Source organism: Akebia trifoliata, chromosome 11 (assembly GCF_017979445.1).
Source record: "Akebia trifoliata isolate Shusen 1 chromosome 11, ASM1797944v1, whole genome shotgun sequence".
NCBI classification, from domain to species: Eukaryota; Viridiplantae; Streptophyta; class Magnoliopsida; order Ranunculales; family Lardizabalaceae; genus Akebia; species Akebia trifoliata.
Window position 1 is genome coordinate 6761055 of NC_141385.1, and position 23185 is coordinate 6784239.

Sequence of the window (23185 nt, forward strand, 5' to 3'; positions counted from 1 at the left end):
ATCCTTAAGTTTTGTATCTTTCAATATTTGTTTCTTTAACAATGATTTGGTGCTTCATGTGTACCTTCATGAGAAAGCTAGAAGTTCAATGAGTGGTTGGAATATTGGACCAATTTAAGGTTCTCTTCAACATGTAAAATATTAAAACCACATGAATTATGTTTTAAAATAAAAATAAAAAAAACTTTTTTGATTATCTTTTACCATTATAATGGGAGAAGGCTATGGTTGATGCAAATCCATATTTTTTTATTTTTTTAAATTGTAAAAATACATTTGCATTACATTGTCTTCACTAATATAGTGAGTGAAATATAATTGGATTAGGGTTAGCAACAGTTCAGTTCGGTACAGGATCAGTACTACTTCAATATCGATCCAATTTTTTTAAACATGTATCCGATATGATCAGATTAATGAATATGCGAACAGAATCAGATCAATTTCATTTCATCCTTAATCCGAAACCGATCCGAACAAATGCCTTATTTTCAAATTATAAATGTTCAACAATTTAAAATCATATAAATTTTTAAAAATTCCACTTTTCAACTACAAATATAGAGGGAAACAAAAGACTAAAACGTGTTATCTATATATATTTATATGAAATTAAGAATAAAAAATTATTAAAATATATTCCGATTGGATTTTTTTCGAGTGGATTGGGGTACATCCGATTTTTCATGTTTTTTCGGATTGATTCAAACGTCAGATATATTTCGGATCATTGCCAGTCCTAGACTGGATGAGCATTATTAGTTTTTTTTAAAGAACGATGATAAACTGACTCGTATCTTTATCTTCAAGGAAAAAAATCTATAGTTCCATACACACATCCATGTGAGAGAGTGAATTTCGACTCAGTTTATTAGGACTCTTTATTAAATTATGAAAGTTCTCTTGCATTATTTAAATGATAACTCATCATAAAACTAGGTTATTATATATTTGAAATTTCTAAAACAATATCTTAGATAAATTATAAAGACAAGAATAACCTTATATAAATATTAATTTTTGTAAATCATGTACAAAACACATGCCACTCACAAGTATAAAATAATAATGATGGTGATATATATGAGCCCATGGATTAAATTAAAATTGAAATTCAATGACTTAAGATCTAAATCGAGGATTTGGGATCTAACAAAAATTGGAACAAATAAAAATTTGATCCGATTTTATTCAATGTTATAAAGAGCTTCTATTGTTACACCAATTTTTACTGAGAGCATCCCAAGATGTTCGTTATTTTTTGATCTTTTATATTTATTTTGATTTGATAGGCAAGCAGAAGAAGGTAAAGTCTTGATCTTGATTATTGCTATTATGTACAGAAGGACACGTCCATAGAAGTTGATAATAATAGTCATTGTGATAGGTTTGTCGATGAATCAAATCAGAATCGAAATACAAATTCTTTGACATAAGGTTTAGATCAAGGATTTGGGATCTTTATAATATATATTAATCTAAGCTTCCAAAGAATGGAAAATGCACATCCGAGAAATTAAAATGTCATTTCCCTGAAAAAATCAGGGCAGTAAAATAATATGCCCGACTTAACTGTATTGTCCATTATCTTCTTATTGGGTCAATTTGTTATCTTTTTGTGTCCCTCTCTAGCATGTTAGGTCCTGTTCGGCAATCAGAGCCAAACTCATTTGTCCTATATGATTTAAAAGTTTAAAATTTTTAATATCATAAAAAATAATTTAGATTTGTGGATCATCGATTTTTTATTGTTAATTTGTAAATCACTTTTAATGAATTTAGAAATTTCAGATTGAGTAGATTTAAAAAAATTTATTTTTATATTTTATGATCTTTCGTATCTGAAATTTTCAAATCTTCCACTAACCACCAATGATTCATTGGCTGGCTTCCTAACGCTACCCAATAATATCTCAACGAATCAGGCCCCCATGCACGTCTCCAAAAGATACCCCTCACGTTACTGGCAGCTAACGAACCTCAGCTTGTCGTTTTAGCCTTTTTAGGTGAAGTTCTGCTCACCTCGTTTAAGGTTGCCCCAGCTGCCCACCACATTTAAGTATTAATTGTTTTTTAGTAGGAGTAATATAATATTTAAAAAAAAAAAAAAGAGAGAAGAAAATATCTATTTTAAGCTCAAAAACATGGTTAATATGAAAATTTTAAAAATTTATTGTGATATCTATTAACTTTAAAAGGTGGGGGAGCCTTTATACCAGAATATAGTAGAGTTATGTCGTAGGCATGACGAGCATCCTCTCTCGAGTTAAGGAGATAAAAACATAAAAAAAATAAAATTAGAATAGTTGGTGATAAATTTAACACAACTCACAAACACGACACAAAATTAATGGGTTTTGATTAAGTCTAATTGAATTTTGAGTATTATTGAAATTTTTTAAAATTAAAAGAGTAAATAAGATGAAAAATAATAAAATAATTTAGAAGGATAAAAAAGAAAATATAATAAAATTATAACAGGTGAAGTGTAAAAGAAATAAAGTGAATCCAACATAACTATGACTTGATAAGAGGGTTAAGGACATACAAATAAATAAAAATTGAAAAGATATCATTACAATAATTTGAGATTAAGAAAATAAATGATGGAAAATAATCAAATAAATTAAAAAGGGTAAAAGAAAAAATATAATAAAATTAGAGGAGTGAAAATAAAATTGAGAGGTAAAGAGAAAAAACAATAAAGTGATTAAAATGAGTCCTACACAAAATTTTGCATATCACAATTGGACTAACTCAGTTGTCTTTTATTATATAGATATATATACACAATATAAAATAATAAATAAATAAAAAATAAAGAGAATTGCTATTAGCCCCTAACTTTTGCTTATTACACCCTAAATTCTTAAATTAGTTGTCACACTATAATTAAAGATTAAAACACTCAATCCAAACATTATAAAGATTCGACTCAAATTATTAATAAAAATTATAAAACATTATAACAATCATTTAAACAATTTCAATAGTTGTTTACAATTACGATTAGGCTCATATAAAATCCTAAACCTTAAAAAATTGAGAGAAAGAGAGAGAGAGAGAGACTATTGACACCCCAACTTTTACTTATTCTCAATTGTTCATTTAATTTTTTTATTTTTAATTTGGATTTCATAAGTAAATGTTCGAGGTGCCAATAGTAGTTCTCAAAACAAATGATTAGATAATTTGAATCGAATACCCATCAGATATAAAAATTTAAGCATTTTCCAAAATATTGATTTTTTTATTTTCATTATAGGAAATCAAATTTTGATTCAAAATTCATTTTGAAAGACATGACTTTAAAATCCAAATGTAGTCTCGTCTTGCCCCCACATTGGTATTGAGTTGATTCGTATAAATCATTTCATCTCAAACTATACAAATTGATTTAAAATTAGTTATTAATATATTTTTATGTTTTAAAATTATTTCTTATAAGGTGGACTAGTATAAATTCAATCAAAAATCTTATTTTATATAGAGAGTAAACATATAAATTACTAAAATAAATAACTATTTATATAAAAAATATGAAAATCCAATAGATTCGATTAAGTTTTCATTAATTCAACTAATATTTTCAAAATATTGAATTTTTTTAATCTTAGATCTCGAATGAGTGAATGTGATGGATAAATTCACATTAATCATCTTACCTGGTTTCCTCCTAGTTCAGAATGACTTGCTCGTGATCTTCATCTCAAATGAATTCTAAAATCATGCTTTCGCTCAATGTTAAAAAAATCTTCTCTCGAGACAGTTTCAATCGGAAGAAAAGTCAAGATAATCTCAAGGGAAATATATCAAGATATTTCATAATCATAACAAAGATGCCAAATTAACAAATTGGTGAGATGTGTGGAAAGTGTTCCAACTTCTTAGGTTTGACTCTCTTACAATCCAACTTCACGATTATCTTTCAAAAATAAAAAAAAACATAATTATAACATTTTATAATTCAAGGTCAATGTCTCATTTCAATTTTAATTATGGATACAGCCTCAATTCCAAAGAAATCTTAATTTAGTTAAAAAAAATAACTTTCATGGAACATATTTTACTAGAACAAATGCTGTCGTAAATTAATTAATATATATATATATATATATTTTGGTCAGCTTTTGTCCTCTTGGACAGAGTCAGTTTGTTAGCCTTTTTGTCTTTCTCTCTTTCTCTCTTACTAAAAATTAAAAAAATAAAAATAAAATAAAAGAATCAATCATGGGATTCCTCCCCACATTTCCAAAAGATACTTCTGACACTTATTCCTACCAAATGAGTCTGAGCTTGCCCTTTTGGTCTTAAACTTGGAGAAATTTTGTCCGCCACCTTTAACATTGTGCCTATATTCAAGTACAATTTGCTCAAACACTTCAACCTCAAACATGTTCAAATTCACTTTGGGGTTCATGTGGTCTCTCACAAATGCAAAAGCCAATTGATCTCTTGGGTTGAAAGCTTCCAATTCATTGAACAAGAGGCAAGAGAAGAGATTGCTACCAACTCCATGTTTTCTCAATATTAGAGCACTGTCTGGTACATCTGCATCATTTAAAAAATAATTGGAAGGCATTATTAGTAGATGTATTTTTTGTTTCACAGGTGTACATGCATGGGTTTTAATATTTAATAATAATAATAATCATTACTTTCATAATTTTATTAGCTAAGAAAATCAGATTTTGATAATATTTTAGTAAATTCAGCCTATATGATGTTTCCTTCATGCACCAACAATCCCAAGAATGGATAAAAGACAAGGATCACGACAGTTTGGCAACTACTAAAAAAAAAAGTCGCCCCTGATCCATAATTTTTTTTACCAACTACATTTCCATTTATTTATTCTTTTTGTGGGTGGGTGGGTGGGTGGGGATTTGTTTGGGTGAGACAGACAAGTTTGTCTCTATTCATTATTATTTTTTAAATAGAGATCTCTAGGAGGATAAAACTAGAAAGAAAATAGTGATTGTTTGAGGGAGGGGGATTTGTTTGTGTGAGAGAGACAAGTTTGTCTCTACTCATTTTTTTTTTTTTTTTAATAGAGATCTCTTGGACGGTAAAACTAGAAAGAAAATAGTGATTGTTCTTATTTTGATTTGTGGAAGTAGGCATAGTGTCGAACAACTTAAATCCTTCTATTTTTGTTCTCTTTGTTACTTTGATTTTCACAATAATTACCACCACCACCTCACTACAAACACCACCACCGCCATATAGCTACCAGTGACACCACACGGCCACCACCACCAATGCTTATCGTCGCCACACAACCAATTGTTGGGTGCAAATCAATTTTAATAAGAAAATAAATTAAGTACAGAATTAAATGAGAAATTAAGATGAATCTAAAATAAATATTATGAGAGAAAATTAAATATATATATAAAATTAAAAGAACTTATTAGTTTGTAGAAGCAAATTAAGATCAAGACTTCACGTTGAACGTGATGTCCTTAAGATAGATTTCGTCTCTGTTCCAATGCCAACAGTTCGTAGATGTCTGTCTCCCAAGATACAATCATCTATAATAGAGAGGGTAGCACTCCAATATCTGTTTATGATGAATCCGAAAATATTTGGTACTCTCTTTTTAATATATCTCACAAATAATAAATAATAAACAAAATAAGAATCAACACATTGATTTAAAAATGATGTTCCAAACAAGAAGACGTTGGAAGAGTTACAAGAAGTTATAACTTCTTAGGTAATGACCACATGGTTAGAATGGCAAAATAAGAACTAACACATTGGTTTGAAAATGGCATTCCAAACAAGAAGACATTGGAAGAGTTATAAGAAGTTATAACTTCTCAAGTAATGATCCCATGGTTAGAATGTAACTTATTAAGTTACTTCCATCCAATAAAAATAAATATTGATTTTCTAATTCAAAAATTCAACACCATTATCATCATTATTATGGCAACCACTTTCACCCCTACCGCTACCTTGATATGCACCCACACAATTGCTATCAACATGACATCTACCACGGGGTTTCTACCACCAACCCCACATGATCACACCACCCCACCAAGCGACCACACATTCACCACTACTATTGTCATTGTAACCATGTCACCTCTACCAACTATACCACCACTTTCACCCTTGCCACTACCACTATTGCCATTACCACACCAACACCACCATTGCCATCACCACCTTTGGTTTTGCTATTTGGATTGATAGGTATACAAAAACTTATTCTAAAAACGGGTCAGGTTCAAGGGTCATATGAGAAAACATATGTAAAAACTTTCGTTTTTAATAAAATTTTAAAATATGGGTTAGAAATTTTGGATTGAGCTGATTTTTTGTGAGGATGATCTCTATGATGGGAAGATCATCCAAAAAAAAAAAAAAATTAGCCCAATCTGAAACTTCTAACCCCATTAAAAGTGATTTAGAATGTGGACCGTCGATGTTTTACCAATTTTTATTACTAATTTGTAAATCACTTTTGATGGATTTAGAAGTTTCTGATTGAGTTGATTTTTTGTGAGGATGATCTTTTCATCATAGTGACCATCCTTGCAAAAAATCAGCTCAATCCAAAACCTCTAACTCTTATTTTGAAAAACGAAAGTTTTTTCATATGTTTTCTCATATGGCCCTTGAACCGCCCCCTCTAAAAACATATAATTTTTGAACAAATTTTTTAATTGAACAAGAGGCAACAAAATAGTCAGAGAAAATTCCTATAATTTTTGCAAAGTGATCTTTGGAATATAAATTTTTCACAAAATTAAACAAATGGAGCTTTTGATAAATAAATATCCCCAACTATATGTACCTGATGTATACGGGAGCTTGTCGGGTGTCCATGGATGCAAACCATTCTCACAATATGTCTCCATTTGCATTTTCAGGGAATCGATATCCGCCCATTTCTTCCACCTTGCAGTCGCCATTGCTTCTTCCATTGTGTGAATGTAGTAAGGGTGTTTCGATATAGCAATGTCCGCATTCTCCGAAATTATTAGAGAATGAAGCAATAATAATGGATCTACGGTTAATTGTATCTTTGCGTCCAACCAAATACTGAATCTCGAATTTGGGAAGAGACGGTGAACCAAGTGTTTGGGTATAACTCCATTCATCGCGGGGTTCTTATAAAGAAGTTCACCCGAAACTCTTACTATTCTCCATGCCCCCAATTTATGTTCTTGAACATTGTTTAAAAGAAGGTTGTGTGAATTAAGGCCTTTGAAGGTGTGATCATCTACAAACATAAAGAAACAAACAGTTTCTAGAGTTTTGGATCCAAGGCCTCGTGGTTGCCGGATTTTATCATGGTCACCGAAGATAGCTGAGACGACAACAACTCCCATACAGCTCTCCATGGAAATTCTATCTGAAACAAAAAAGATATAAAGAAAAGTACTTGGGAAATTAATGGCTTCTTAAAACAAATTAGAATACATCGGAAAATTTTTTTTTAACAAAAATTATAATGCCCAAAATGAGACGAGAATTGTTTTGATTTGTTTCTTTTAAATCAAAATATTTTTTTAAAAAAATGATGAATGGGTTGCTTCAAATTGGATCAATGTTGGTAAGGGAATTTTGCATAAAAAAATTAGTATCGATTCCAAAACAAGATAAATGAGAATTATAATGTTCTCTAGTCGATGAAATCTATGTCAATTTCACTTAAATGGGTTCATTCCAATTGGATTAAGAAGCAATAAAAAAAAGACATTGATTCATTCCAATTGGATACAATTAATATGTGAATCGTTGCATTTAAAACACAATAAAAACAGGAATTTAAAAGAGAAATCTAATAATTGCACATACAAGAAATTAATACTAACCATAATTACTAATAGGAAATTCTTTCATAAATCCACAAGGAACCTCCACCTGATTATCTATATGATCAAAATAAGACAATCTCTCTTGTGTGCTGAAATTTCCACCAAAACCATCTCCATTCTTTATTAGATACCTCAAAATCGACGGAGAAACCGAAGAATTCTTCAAGAAGTCTTGAATTTCCTTCAAGACCACCCAATAATCTAAACAAAATGACAAAAACCCATTAATTAAAAAATGAAAATTCAGATTGAAATCCAGAATAATGGTGAGAATTAAATATAAAAAAATGATGGAACCTGAGAAATATATAGGGGTGATGCATGAAGAACGGATGGTTGGGATTGCATATTTGTGTTCTCCATAAGTGGTGGGATAAGAGAAGAGAGGGGTTTGGATTGGATCAAAGGGTGAGGATCTGAAGATGCATTTGGTTGAGGAGAGAGAAGCATAAAGAGCAAGAAAGAGAGTGGTGAAGAGGTAGAACAGAGAGAAACAGAGGAGTTTGGATTGGAAGAGCAGAGGTGTTGTGTAAGCTTTTCCCATCAAGAGATTTGACACGGATTTTCACACAAACTGTTTTTATTTTGTTTTGTTTTATTCTAGTTATTATATTTTTAGAGTGAAAAATAATAATAATGATTAAGATTGAAAAATAAAGAAATTTATGAGAGTAATGCAGTTGGACACTTTTGTGTCCAATGACCAAATGATATAGCGACATGTGGGGAAATTTTTTTCTGAGGTAATTTATGGAATTAATTTCCCTTACTTGTAAATAATAAAAAGAGAAAAATGGAATAGTTTCCTCTTTGTTAAAGATAAAGAGAAAAAAAAAAATTAAAGAAAAAGAAGGTGAATATTTGAGATGGCTTTTTATGTTTTCAAAGAAATTATCTGTCCCATTGACCTTGGTCTTCCCTATTAGACAAATGAAAATGATCAAAGTACCTTTATCTTCAACTTTTAGCTAAAATATTTTTATTTTTATTTTGCAAAATCAGACATCTCCAACCGATTTTTTTTTTTTTTTTACTTTATTCAATATTAAGGTTTTATCTAATTCAACCTTCAAATTTGAAAAATAAGATAGGTGTTTTGGAGAAACAGAAGGAGTTTGTGCTTTAGGTAGAAAATCGATGATCTTCTAAAGGGGTTAAGTCCATATTTATGAATTAAAAATAAGATTTTGGATGGATTAAAAAGAACTTTTTAGAGATTAAAGATTAAAATTTTGGGGAAGAAAAAATAGAAGGCTTTTGGCTAATGGTTGAAGTTGAGGGTATTAAAGTCATTTTTCATTTGTTTATACGAGAAGATCGAGGTCAATTGGGAGTGTCATCACTCATCAATTTAAAAATTTATTGGTTAATCTCAAATATTTCCCATGGGTAAGTTAAAATGAAAATAACCGAAACTCTAAGGTTAGGAATACACGTGGCATAATGATATTGATCGTTTGATGCTTCTGTATGCAACATAATTTTCCTATTTTAGGTCCAACAACCCGAAACAGAAAAAAAGAGAGAAGGTGACTGATAGCTTTTGTTTCGAGACTTATTAGATACACTTGGCACAAGTTCATTGGAAGAAATGTATTTTTATGTCCAACTGCGTTGAACACTGTAACTTTCCTTTTAAATACCACGCAAGCTTGCATGTGAAGAATAAATGATAAAAGATGCGAAATTCTGTTCGGTAGTTGGCTGAGTCATGCTTTTTGTTACGTTTAATTTCCTAACTATCCTTCCGTCTCAAGGAAGCATAACCACATTATCATTAAATGTGATAAGTTGACACAGTTGGATGCATCGACACGATCAAATCTAATCTAATCTAATGATCATAACCATCCAATTAACTACTTTCTTTTGTTTAGTTAATCAAAAGGTATCTTGACCATGATTTTAAAATTCGTTTTGACATCTCGTCTGTCTCATCTGTGAACTAGATTGAGTCGTCTCGAACGAGTTTTCGATATGTTCAGACATCTTGTTCAACAATGAGAAAAAATGAACATGGATTTTAAATCTCATCTGATACATTAACTTGTCTATCCGTCTCATTGGTGGACGATACCAAGATGTATTGGATGAGTTGTTTTAATCTCCGACAAGATTAAAAATCATGATTTTGATTGGATAATTAAGATCATCATTCTTTCATTTAGGGTGGCGTTAGCCACTGGAGGAGTTAGTAAGGAGTCGAGCCTGTGGGGGCAATTGGCCCCACAAAACTTTGAGATAATCCTGTATTTTCAATTAACTACGCGTCTTATTTGCCCCCACCCTCTCATCTCCTTCCAATTTTTTATCCCCTCCCTTTGTAGTTTTTGAAGATTGCATTGCCTCTTAAGTGGATCTCTTCTCATAGATTAATTGGAAAAAACCTAAATATCATTTTCTTCAACTCCAAACAAAAAGTTCTGAATTTCTCCCTAAAATCATCCTTCAAGTTTTTCAAATATATCATTAACTATACTTTGTCCCGACTACACTAAAATCCTGGCTCCACCCCCAGCGTTAGATTAAGAATCATGATAAACTGACTCAAAAAAATTCACTAGAAATTTACTCAACTACATAGAACCATAGTATTTTCCTCATGTGTCTCGAGGAAACAAATATATGCCTCCGTGCATATGCCACGTCAATTGGTTGAAAAATTATAGAGGGGGTTGAAACACATGAAGCTAATGTGCTATGAGGGAGTGTAACTTGTTGCTAGTGCGATATAATTTTTCAACCTATGTGTTAGATTGAAAGAGAGTATAATTGCATATAAAAAAAATCAATTTACAAAATGGAGTTTCGCAAATGTATAGTGCTAAATAGTCCAATCATTATTCGAATCCAAATTTTAAGAAAAAAAAAAAATAATAATAATAAAAGAGTTGTTGTTGCTGCGCCAACTTTTACTAATGCCACACCAACTAATATGCAATTCTTCCATTATTAATATAAGAATTGGTGTGGCATTAGTAAAAGTTGGTGTGACAATAGTAGCAATCTAAATATAATTGGACACTTTCTAACGTGAAAGTGGTAAAATAATTCATGATAAAAATACTAAAATTTAAATATGCTTAAATTTAATGTGTAGAAATTTTTGGTTGTATGAGATTCTTTAAGGGTATTTTAGAAATATGACCTGTAAAATTAGTGATATTAACTTTACCCCCTTCACCTTCAGTGAATGTATCTTGTTTATTAGAGTCGTGATATCTAATTATGCCACATGGCAAACTCAATCAACTACTTGATGTGACAAGTTCAAGAATCGCATATCTACGCTCCTAAGGATACAAGGTTCTCTCAAGATACTTTTTTTTTTATGGGAAAGTGCAGTTGTGTTTCCCAAAGAGTACAGATCAACGATTCCCTAACTTATCACGTCAGAGTAGTCGATTGTGTTTGCCACATGGGATAGTCAGATTATCACAGATTCTTTTTATTATTATTTAACGATGTGATTTTTATTTTTTTTTCAAAACGTTCTTCAAATACTTATGGTCAAGGTAGGTAAATATAATCTTTAACTTAGTAAGGAGGTAAAAATAATATCACTTATTTAACAGGGGTATTTCTAAAATACTCATTATTTAATTTTTCAATTATCCGTAAATGATAGATCCAAAGGCTTAGTGGGCCCAATTTTATGGAGAAAAACCCAGATGTCATTGTGGCATTGGTGGTTTGACAGATTAGCGTCAAACTAAGTTTCTGCTCTTTAATCTAGCGAAACAGTAAAAGGTTGAGAGAAAGAACAAACGAGAGACAAAAAATGACGGCGCAGGATTTGGTTTAGGGGCATTAATGGTTTAAAGTGACGAACAGAGAAATATTTTCTTATATTTTATTCGAATTATTTAATAAGTATTTTTATCGGGATTCGTAATTAGAAGTGGGAATTAACAAGACTCGCTATCTTAGCGGGAGTTAATAAGTATTGTTTACAAATATTTGTTTGAATAAACCTTACCTTATGAATCATGCTACAAAGAGTAACTTAGTAAGATTTCAAATATTGCTAAGGGTCGTTAGGTCCACATGGATAATCAAATTAACAATCCAACAATACAGTCTTTTAGATTTTATGAAAAAACTCATATTCAAAAGAAAATAAAAAAAATCTTTTTAAGTAATAAAATAACATTATAAATTTGAATTTTATGATGTGGATCCCTATTCCAGGGTTTGCTCGATAACAAACTTGGGTTTGGTGGGTAACAAACTTTATAAAGTAAGGTTCTCTTGGAATTGTCAGAACTCTAAAGGAGTTTTTGTAATACAAATGCAACAGTTTGGTTTGTTGTGTAAATGTCTCTAAAAGAAAAGGAGAACTGTTATTGGCACCCCAACTTTTATTTATTACACCACAATTTCTTAAATTTTTATCACTCCCAATTAAAGATGAATATATATTATTCAAATCTTACAAGGGCTTGTTTGGCTAACATTATTGTCTCAACATATAAAAATCATTCAAACAATTTCAATATTTGTCTACATCTCTAATCCCTTCTCTATTTTTAAAGAGTGAAAGGTGACAAAAACTATTTCCAAGAGACACTTTAAAAGTAAAAGTTAAAATAAAGAGGGGGCTTCCACTCTCAGCATGTAGAACTATTTTAATGTTAAAAAATATAAAAAACACTTTCCTTACTAACTTAGTAAAATTTGACATCATACTAAGAGTTGTTGAGCTCACATGAATTACTTTTAATTCGAAGGAGTTTCATGACTCCAAATTTTTATTTCCTTTGTAACTTGAATGACGAATCAGTGGACCACATTTTACTTCATTGTAAAGCCTCCACCAGTGTGGTCGCATTTCTTCGACCTTTTCAAGACCTTTATTTCTGTTCCAGAGTTGGGATTTATTTCTATTTGCAAGAAGAAAGAGAATTCTTTGGAGACTTTTCCTTTTGCCACTAATTAAGGGTTATGATTAGAAAGAAACATGAAGATTTTTAAAGGCTTGGAAATGTCGACTCAATCATGTTCTTTTGATGCATACAGTGGCACAACTTTAAAGGCATGTTCTTCGAGGATTTTATTTTTAAATGGGACTGGTTGTGTAATAGTTAGTGTTTATTTGCTTTGTGGTTGGTCATCTCGTCTGCCTTTGCTTTTGTATTATCTCTTTTTCTTAATAAAATTATACTTATAAAAAATAAAAACTCCTATTTAAAAAAGAGAGTTGCTATTGTCACACTAATTTTTACTAACACCGTACCAAATGTGTGCACTTCCATAGTGATTTATATAGGAATTGGTGTGGCAATAGTAACTCTCTAAACAACTTAAATTAATATATATATATATATATATTAGTTTGGCCAAGGTGTTGAAAATGGACGATCTTGTTTTTGGATGCCAAGATGTGAGCTCACTACCCCCTGTAGGATTTAAGTAGATTTTAACAAATATTTATTTGTAAAATAAAATAACATTAAATACTAAGAATGGAGAAATAAGTGTTGAAACTAGGGGTAATTAAAAAAAAAATTAATAATAATAATAATAATAATTACATAATTATTTATAAAAAAAGTACTAATGTTTATAAATTTATATAATAAAAAAAAGACTAAAATCGGCACTTGAAGTGTCGCAATCTTTTTTTTTATTATTTAAAAAAAAAATCAAGTGCCATAAGATTTTATTATTAGTTTTAATAAAATAAAATGACACTTGAAATGCCTCAATCTTGAGCTCACCATACTTTATGAATTTGATTATCATGATTAGATAAGATTACAATCTTAGTAAGAGTCATTAAGCTCACATGTATTATAAAATTAGCAATCCAACAATACAGACCTCTTGATTCCATAGATAAACTCATAATCAAAAGAAAAATTAAAAATTAAAAATAAATATTTTTGAGCTTGATTGTAGATATTGAAAATGAATAGCTATCGAACTCCCAAATTCAAAACTAAAATTCAACAAGAGACCTAATTTTGCCTATTTCACATGGGGTCATACTTGATTCAAATACACTACAGAAATCAAATCCTATTCAAATTGCCTACTTATCATAAATAGTAAATATTATTTATAATAAGTCTAAAAATAATAAAATTCTAATTATTTCCTAATTGAATTAAAAATCCTAAATACGTAAAACTCTCTTCTGCCATAATTTCAAAATCACAATCATACTAGAATTATTCGTAGTAAAAGATTCTATACATAGAAAGTCCAACTTTAACTGTAATTTCGAAGGGTAAACGGTGCTGAAACAGTTATGCTCATTCCACATAATGAAATCTTTCGAATTCCGAGTCAGTATGACAAAATTATGCCCAAATTGTTATGAGCTATGAATGTAGATCCTCCTGGTTCATTACTAACCACCAACCATGTTCATCTAAGTGAAAACAATGACTATAAAACAATTCTAATGAAGAGCATTCATTTCCTCATGCATTAAACTTTCACGAGTGACATTTTTGCCGTGGTTTTGAAAACCTTAGCGTTCATCAACGACAAAAAAAAAAAAAAAAAAAAAAGTTGCCAGAAGGCCTGTCTGATCATTTTTTTAAGGCTCGTCCACTACAGAAAATTCTCTTGAATTTAAATGAGAAACATGAATAAGGATTATGTCCAGTGGTTGTCTTAGACAGCCCAAAACCCCTATCAATCCTTAACTGGCCAATTCCTAGATCGAAGCCCAGACGGGTCCTAACCAAGTACAGACCGGAGGATTAGGACCTGATGAAGTTAATAATAATATTTTTTTAACTCCACATATGATGTTGGGTCATATTCTCTTCAGGATTACCATCGTCAGTTCAACTTCAACCCCAACACAATCTGAATTTTAAAGGCTTAAGAACTATTGATCTAAGCCTCCTTTGCAAGCTCAAGATTAATAATGTCCTAAGCCTTATTTTTCAGGTTGCAACCAACCTGCATGATTGAAAACCCTAACAAGAATGCACGTTAGATGATAAATTTTCAACATGCTTCGACTATTTGGGTTTTAAAGAGTACATAGCACCTCAGTAGTGGATGTAAAGGACAACAACTTTATAAATGATAGTATGGAGGGAACAGTAAAATTCCATTTTAGAAAATTCTAGGGCCCTGCCTCCCACACCTATGTAAAAGAGGGAATAAGTTCCCCTGTTTTTCTCTTTTTACAAAAGTCACAATCTTATGATGTTTAATTATTATTATTGCAAATTCCATACCACTAATCATATTTTTCACCCACTCAGTACCTTTCTTTTCAAAATCTCTATGTGAAACATTCAAATGAACAAAGAAACCCTAAATAGAGACAAAACAAACAACATAACAGTAGTAGTACCTTGTAGCTAAAGCCATGAAACTCCTTGTGAATTTGTTCTTGCTTGAGCGTCTGCTATCGAAACAGCCATTGCTAGCATCATCTGCTCCTCAAAACTCTCAGGCAGTATGGGCCACGTGACGTTGGTTTGAAACCGATCTTCAATACCATCAGGAAGCAACGGTGATCCAGCTCCCCCAGCCACGTCAATTACCGTCTCATCAGATGGTGTATAGCTGGTCCCTGCCTCACCAACCTCCAACTCATGGCTGTCCTCCTCCCTTGACACTGCCCTCCCGGTATCTGGTGAGACCTCAATCCAGCTCTCTGAGACAGAACCCTCCACCATCTCCTCCCCACTGGGCCGCCTTGCATATGTTGACGCAATCTCAGTATGATTAGTAGAGTCCCCATCCATATGTTGACGCTCAGCAAGGGTGGCAATTGCACAAGCCAGACCACCAGAAGGCGATGGTGCTCCAGCCAACGAAACTATTGTTGGCGAGAGAGAGTGATCTTCTTGGTCAAATGATTCGGCTGGAACAGCACCATCATTAACTAGATGTCTCTGTGCTTCATTCTCCTGTTCATTTTTCATATCGGTAGGAATTTAATCAGAGGTGAGTAAAGCCGAAACTATACAAGACCAAAATTTGAATGCAATTTTTTAAATCAACACGAAATGGAATTATGAAGGAAAGAGTAGCATTCAAGAGTATCATAGATAGAAAACAAACTTTTTGAAGTTCAATATCAGGCCACGTGGCTCACACACAACTATGCAAGAGATTTTGGGATTCCAGGAGAGCCCCCAGGACAATATTCATCCGTTTGGACAGCAGCAGCCACGACCCACAATTTTGAGCACCAATAACTAAATTCTTCTAATACTTTCCAAAATAAAGGAACAGAATTAATGTTTTCAATCATCTGACAGTCATTTTCAACCTGAGAGCACTATGTGGGACTCTTTGAATGGTGTACTAGTTTGCGTCTACATATCCATTTTCCTTATGTACAGAGAGCATGTCTATTAACACTCAAGAATTAAGATTACAGATTGTAGTACTTATTTAAAAGAATAAATGAGACATTTAGAGTTTTACCAATGATCGAGTATTAAACTTTGTTACACTAAGAAACTATGGGAAAGAGTTGCTAGCTAATGGATTAGGCATAAAACAAATATATCAAATAACAAATTTGATTTTATGTGGGGAAGATCACCATTGAGACAATCTTTCTAATTAGACAAATGATAAGTACAGAAAAAAATGAACGATCTTCATATGATTTTTAGTTACTTAAAGAAATGAGTCTTGAATGGATACATTGGCCTAATTAAGGACATTTATGAGGGGGTCGTGACGAGTGTGAGGAAAAATAAAGAGGAGACAAAGGAGTTTCCAGTTATGATTGGCGACATCAAGGACAATCTATACTTGTTTTCTCTAGTTAATAGAGGGTTGTCCGTTAAACAGGTTTACAGAGACTGTAACTAACAATTCTGTGTATAAACCCCAAAAAAAGATAAAGATAATTTGGGTAATAGGTTAATGACTCAATTGAGAAATTCTAGGTGGAGAAATAATTGGGGGGGTGGGGGGTTGTTCTAGACTTGCAATAGCCGGACATATTTTACTTTTTGAACCAATGAACAAAAAGAGGATACTGGCTTTGAATGCTAGACTTATGAGGTCAGACTAAAATGCTATTGTTTAGCAGGGGAGAGATCAGAACTAAGAAACTGGAAACAGCTTAAACAAGTACCACTTGCAATTTTACATGATGTGAACTTTCAGTTAGTAAGATGAATTGATACTTAAAAGGTTAACATATGCACGTATTTTGCATTCCCCACCGCCCTCTCCTCTTTTCAATATTTTCCACATCAGTGAGTTGATGTACATGATTCTGAGAGACTTTGGTTTTGTAACTCCACTCAGCAAAAGCATTCCAAAAGAACACAAACAGAATCAAATATTCACAAATTGATTCTTGAGCCAATCACAACGCTCCAAGATCTCTCATATTCCAAATGCATTTGACAGATGAAAATTATTTAAATAATTTGAATTTGATGTTAAGAAGCTCAAAATTGCTTATTAATGCATTTGACAAAAGATGCAGAAATGATTGCAAACGTTACCCGAAGAGAAAGCCAGATAGCTTCCATCATCATTATGTCATCAAGATCCAGGTCAAATTGAGGATCCCTGCACTTCAAAAAGCCAGATTCAGTATAAATCCCATTGAGATGGGAAACAAATCAGATCATTGACATAGTTTGCAAATTAAAGATGCATTGATATGAAAGAGAAATTTCATGTTCATGATTAGAGGTGTATCTATAATCAAGTTAAGACTGCATCACTAGAGGTACATAACATATCAATTTCAGAGTACTGCATCACCATGCCAGAGTTCAAATTACAAATTAGAAACCGGGGAAAATATAATGAAATGTTGGGTGAATGATGAAAAAATAGCCTGATAATGCCTTCTATAAAGTATAAATTATGTTGGGAGATAATCGACTTAGAGCAGACATAGAAAATGTTGGAAGAAACCATAAAGTAAATAAAGAATACGATTTGAAGATAATCCAAACTTGTCCCTTGACTATAATATTTATGAAGATGGTTGAAGAGTTTTAAGAGGACGGCATACTTTTTTTCTTTCTTGACAAATGTAAATTCCATTAATGAAAAGAGGTCGAGGTGACCTACCAAAATACAAGCAAAGGAGGACTAAGAGGAAGATTTACCATAAGATCACATTTTTTAAAAAAAGTCCTCAAAAATATAATGCTAACATGTTGGTTATTAAGCTTACAGAGCCAGGGACCCATATTAAGGGCAGACAAGTAGATTCTGGATAGCATTTTGATTTCTAACAAATACATTCTCAACCTTTTTCATTGCTTTTTATCGTGGTTGTTGAGGCATTGGGGGGGACATTATTTTCTTGAATGAGTGAAAGTGGTCACCTTGATAATTTCCAAATAGGTGAGACAGATCATACAATTACAGTTTGCAGACAGCATTTGATATTTGTTGGTGCATCCCAGCAGGTGAGGTTTTTGAGAGAGATGGTAGAGAGAGGGGGGGGGGGGTATTATGTTGTTTTGAAGTGGTTTTGGTTTGAGCATTAAAAACTCTTAAAAGCTATGAAAAAGGTCAAGAATGCCAAATATCTAGCTAACATTTTGGGTTGTGATCTCCAACTAGGTGCTACTTATAGAGTTAAGGTTATTTTTGTGACCGGCATTGAGAAAACGATAAAAGATTTTCAAGGTCAAACATTCATGAATATTTTATGGTGTCATTTTCCATTCCAATATGAATTGTGAAAAGAATGGAAAAACTGATCAAAGACGTCTTGCAGATTGATAGGAAGGATTACCATAACTATCATCAAATAGAGTGAAAAACAATTTCTCAAAAGAAACAAGTAGGCTTGGGTCAGAACGTTATGAATTTGGCTCTCTTAGGCAAATGGTTCTGAAGATTTGGCTCAACTATTTAGTATGCAAAGAAGGATCATTCAGGCCAAGTAGGAGAGTAGGCATTTGGGGTGGGACAATGGAATGGCATGTTGAGTGGCATCCAAAATGTTTATCCCAAGTTTGTGAAGGTGGTGGAGGGGACAGAGTTCGTTTCTAGGAGTTGGTGGTGTGGAAAGGTTCCACTCCTGGTCAAATTTCTGACTAGATTAGTTTAATCTAATGAGGAAAACCATCCAATGCAGGAGCTCATAATGTGGACTGGGGAGACATGACCATGAAACTCAGGACTTATGAGAAATCTTCAGAAAAGAGAAATTGACTCCAGTGTTAGTCTGGTTGCTCGACTCATCTAGATTCCCTGTTTCACTTCATGAGGGTAAGAGGGTGTGGTCGAAGAACTATGATGTACCTTCACCAACACACCCTCACAATTCTATTTTGGGTTTCAACCAAGTTATGCTCCTTATTATCAATCATTCAACTATTTGTAGAAAAATCATTGTTAATGGTGCTCATTGTAAGTCTAGGGGAATTGTTAATCCTCTTTTCAATCATTTGCTTTTTCAGGAAAATATAAGCATCCTCTCATCACTTAGGGGTTTGATGGAGGGCCATCCTTTTTAGTATTGGCACTAGAACAATTGCATATAATAGGTTCTGATCTTTGGAAAATTAATACCAAACAAGAATCAACCTGTCAACACTGTTGGTTAGATCCCATCACCAAATTCTAAAGAACCTTTTTATCATCAGCCACTTTTAGAAGTAACGAGACATTCATCTTCCTTTTAAAAGTAATACCTAATCATATGCCATAAAAATTCATTGATTGCAAACCCCATCTCTTTTCTTCACCCAAATTCCAGTCCTACTTGCACCCACTCATACCTTCTATTGTTCTTTTTTTTTTCCCCAAAAAAATGCCAATTGTGATGCTCTTACCTATCCTGCTTGGGGTGCACAAATGTAAATAGTGTTAATGATCTCCCTCATAAGATTAGTTTAATTGACAAAAGCTTATCACTTACTTTCTAAACACTTACCAACTATCTATCAAATCGTTCTTCTATAGGTATACTTACCTGATTATAACACCTTCATATAAAGGCTTGTAACATCAGCACCAAGTCAGTAGGTTTAGCTAATCTATATTTTATCTCTTATAGACATCTAATGTGCTTCTTTTTAATGCATAAGCCATATCCCACTCCCAACTCCCAAGGTCTCTAAATTCTAAATAGTCAAACAAATCATATTTTCCTGCACAATGATTCAACCTGGTGCAAGAGCCCCCGTAATTTTGTTTTTCTTGATAAGTGAAAATTTCAATAAACCATAAGAGAAAAACAAAAGGAGGTTGAGCAGACCTACCTACAGCCTAAAAAACGAAACTTAAACCAAGAATTAGAAACCAAAAAAAAAAACTCCTCTCAACAACTCTGACCGACAAACAAGATCCTATTTAGAAATAAAATCTGTAAAATAGAAATCCCTAAATTCTTTGAAGAGCTTGCACCAAAAGAGGTTGAAAAGCACCAAAAGAAGTTGAAAAGCAACAAAACTTGTTTCCAAAAGAATAAATATATAATAAATTTCATCAAATGAGACACAAAATTGTTAACTAATTGAGAGTGGACAGCGACACAGTGGAAGAGCATAAGTTACCCATTCTGTCTATCCGAAGGTTGCCTAATTGTAGGCGTAGCACATGATCCTTCAGAAGAAATGATCTCGTCTCCTTCTATAGATTCACTAAAGGATGGAGCTGTGAAGAAGGAGAAAATTAACTGAGCCATTAGAGAAAATGAAACCTCGATACAGAAGTCAGAGTTCCACCATAGACAAACCTGCAAGCGATCTACTTGATACATCCGTGTATGGGACCTCTCCAGAAGTCATGACATTGCTAGAAGAACTAATTTCTTGTCTTCTCTGCATTCTCTCTTCTTCATCCAGAAATTCCTGTTGTTGCATCCTTATTTTTGCTTCTATAACTCGTTGTTCTTCCTGTATATGTGAGGAACATATGTAAATGGATGGGAATGCTTCCATATACCCCAAAAAGAAGAAAAAACCCCCACGGGAAAGTAAATCTTACAACTTGCTCCATGCCCTTTTCCTCTTTTGACCTCATACCACGATACTCCACAGTGTAATTTGAGCTTTTGCAAAAAGGGCAGCTTCTGACGTTAAGTAATTTCAATGGAAGATGTGGAGCATACACACCAAACAATGAATTTTTTTTTTTTTGGGTGATAATTCTACACCAACTACGAATAATAATTATAACTGAAGAAATAATTTAAACTCAAAAAGTAAAGGATACGGTATAGGAGACGTAGAATGTGGTGGCTTCATCTGCAAAAAACATTCTGAAACAGAACAGAAAATCAAACAACGTAACATATAAGCATGGCATTGAATACCACTTTCCATGATGATGGTTTTAAAATTCAGATGAGTCTGACAGACTAAGAGACCACTGACCCAGTTTTCCACTGTGAATTGGATGCCTCACTGGCTCAATTTGTCCAATGTTAAAAAATTTGGCCAAGTCAACTGATTGAGTCGCCCTTTATGTTTATTTTTATATATAATATATTAATCATTTGCAGTAATATAAATGAGATTTTGTGATTGCAGCATCTGTTAATCCAGATTATAACAAAAAGAATCATTTTTAAAATATACACATAATTATCAATTTACATCAAAATCAATTTGAACCGATATGGGATTGTTTGACCGGTCAAGTTGGATCAGATCAACCCAGTTCAAAAAAGAAATTGGTTGGTGCCGACCCGATCCAGAAAATCAGTTTTTAGAACCATGGTAATGACTCAACTCCCAGATGTATGTTGTGGTAAATTTAACTTAATTTCACAACATGATATTCATCATTTACGATAAAAAAAAGCTTCTTTTTTTTTTTTTTCTAGACACCATTATAAGAGAATACTCAAATAAATCGAGGAAACTAAAATGCAGAATAGATAGATACCTGTACAAATACCCTTCATGCAACATTTTGAGCGATTGAGACTCGGATAATACTACACAAATATGTTCAAAAAATGAATTATTATAACAGTTAAATCAAATTGAACCCACAACATAAAAAAAACATACATTTTTCTTTAATTTCAGAAAATACAAAGAAACAAATAAAGAAAACCTTAAATTACTAACCAAGAAGCAAATTGGACATTCTTCAAGATCGAAATTGCAGTCTTCATATCCCGGATAGCATGGAGCCAGCTTTGAATCAAGAATCAGTTTCCTTAACTTCTTATGATCCACATCCTTGATCTGATACAGCCCCTGTGGCCTCGTATACTTCTCATCAACCACTTGTCGTCTCCTACCCAACGAATTTCCCATTAAAACCCTTCTTATAATCTCTTTTTGCTTATTTTTGTTCCAATTCTAGAACCAAACCTACAACCAGAATCTCAGTAAAACAAATTCAGAATCGACCAAGAACATTGATACAAACCCTAATTGTCACAAATCTATAATGAAACATTCCATCAAACACTCATTCAGTTAATTCTAGAACCAAATCAAGAACAAGAGTCTCGTTACAACAAGCTCAGAATCAATCAGCAACAATGTTACAAACCCTAATTCTCACAACCATAATGAAACACTCGTCCAGTCAATTCTAGAACCAGAATCTCATTACAACAAGCTCATAATCAAACAGCAAAATTCATAGAAACCCTAATTCTCACAAAACCATAAAGAAACACTTCATCAAACACTCATCCATTTCCGCTGAAGAAAAACCTAATTCCTCTCTTGATTTCACTTGCATTTACAAAGATTATAAAGAAAAATCCATCAAATCGAGCTTCAAAAGTATGTTTCGAAGAGAAATCGAAGAACAACACCAAGAGTGAAACCCTAATTTACTTAAGAGATCTTGAGGTGAAGCAGAGATGGTTCAAGCGTTTAGAGAGATCTTTAAACGTTTAAAAGACACGAGAAAATTGAGAAAAAATTGAGACACAGAGATTCGACAACAAGTACAGAAACAAGATCAGAACTTTCTCCCTTGTATCAGAGATGGTCTCTCCCTCTCTGTATTTTTTTCCATTTTTTTTTTCGAATTCTTATTTGTTTCTTTCGGTCTCTCTCTCTCTCTCTCTCTCTCTCTCTCTCTCTGCACCTCTTGGACTGAAGCTTTTCGAAAAGAGAGAAGATGAAAAGAAGACTTTTGATCTTATACTTCACGATATAGTAAAGTTCCCAAACTCCACTTCCTTATTTTCCCACGTGGAACATATCCTGGCCCAATTATCTATCTTGATTGGTGATTTCAAACCAATTAGATTTGAAAATCATTTTGTTGTGAACTTCAAACTTATAATAGAAAAAATCTCTGACGAAATGGTTCTAAATGGTGGTCTACGACTCTAGGTTACAATGGGAACAAGGAGTTGGATAACCTTAATGAACTCCTGGAGTAGAGGATCTCCAACGTGGAAAGCAAAGGGACAAGCAGGGTAGAGGACAGACAGTACTACTATTAAACAG

The 23185-nt window shown here is 32.6% G+C and overlaps 2 protein-coding genes across 2 annotated transcripts; both read right to left on the bottom strand.

Annotated features, from left to right (window-relative positions):
- Positions 1-4105: 4105 nt before the first annotated feature.
- Positions 4106-8425, bottom strand: LOC147390621 (transmembrane protein (DUF616)). Its single transcript, XM_086417135.1, has 4 exons — positions 8136-8425; positions 7836-8039; positions 6812-7372; positions 4106-4551 (listed from the first exon to the last, which is right to left on the bottom strand). Exons 1-4 carry the CDS (start codon positions 8380-8382, stop codon positions 4229-4231), a joined length of 1335 nt encoding a protein of 444 aa, XP_086273261.1. The 5' UTR covers positions 8383-8425; the 3' UTR covers positions 4106-4228.
- A 6372-nt stretch (positions 8426-14797) lies between these two features.
- Positions 14798-22828, bottom strand: LOC147390622 (E3 ubiquitin-protein ligase DA2L-like). The gene is made up of 8 exons (XM_086458546.1): positions 21836-22828; positions 21648-21699; positions 20973-21018; positions 20745-20826; positions 20494-20653; positions 20312-20411; positions 17288-17354; positions 14798-15721 (listed from the first exon to the last, which is right to left on the bottom strand). Exons 1-8 carry the CDS (start codon positions 22025-22027, stop codon positions 15167-15169), a joined length of 1254 nt encoding a protein of 417 aa, XP_086314672.1. The 5' UTR covers positions 22028-22828; the 3' UTR covers positions 14798-15166.
- Between the last annotated feature and the right edge of the window lie 357 nt (positions 22829-23185).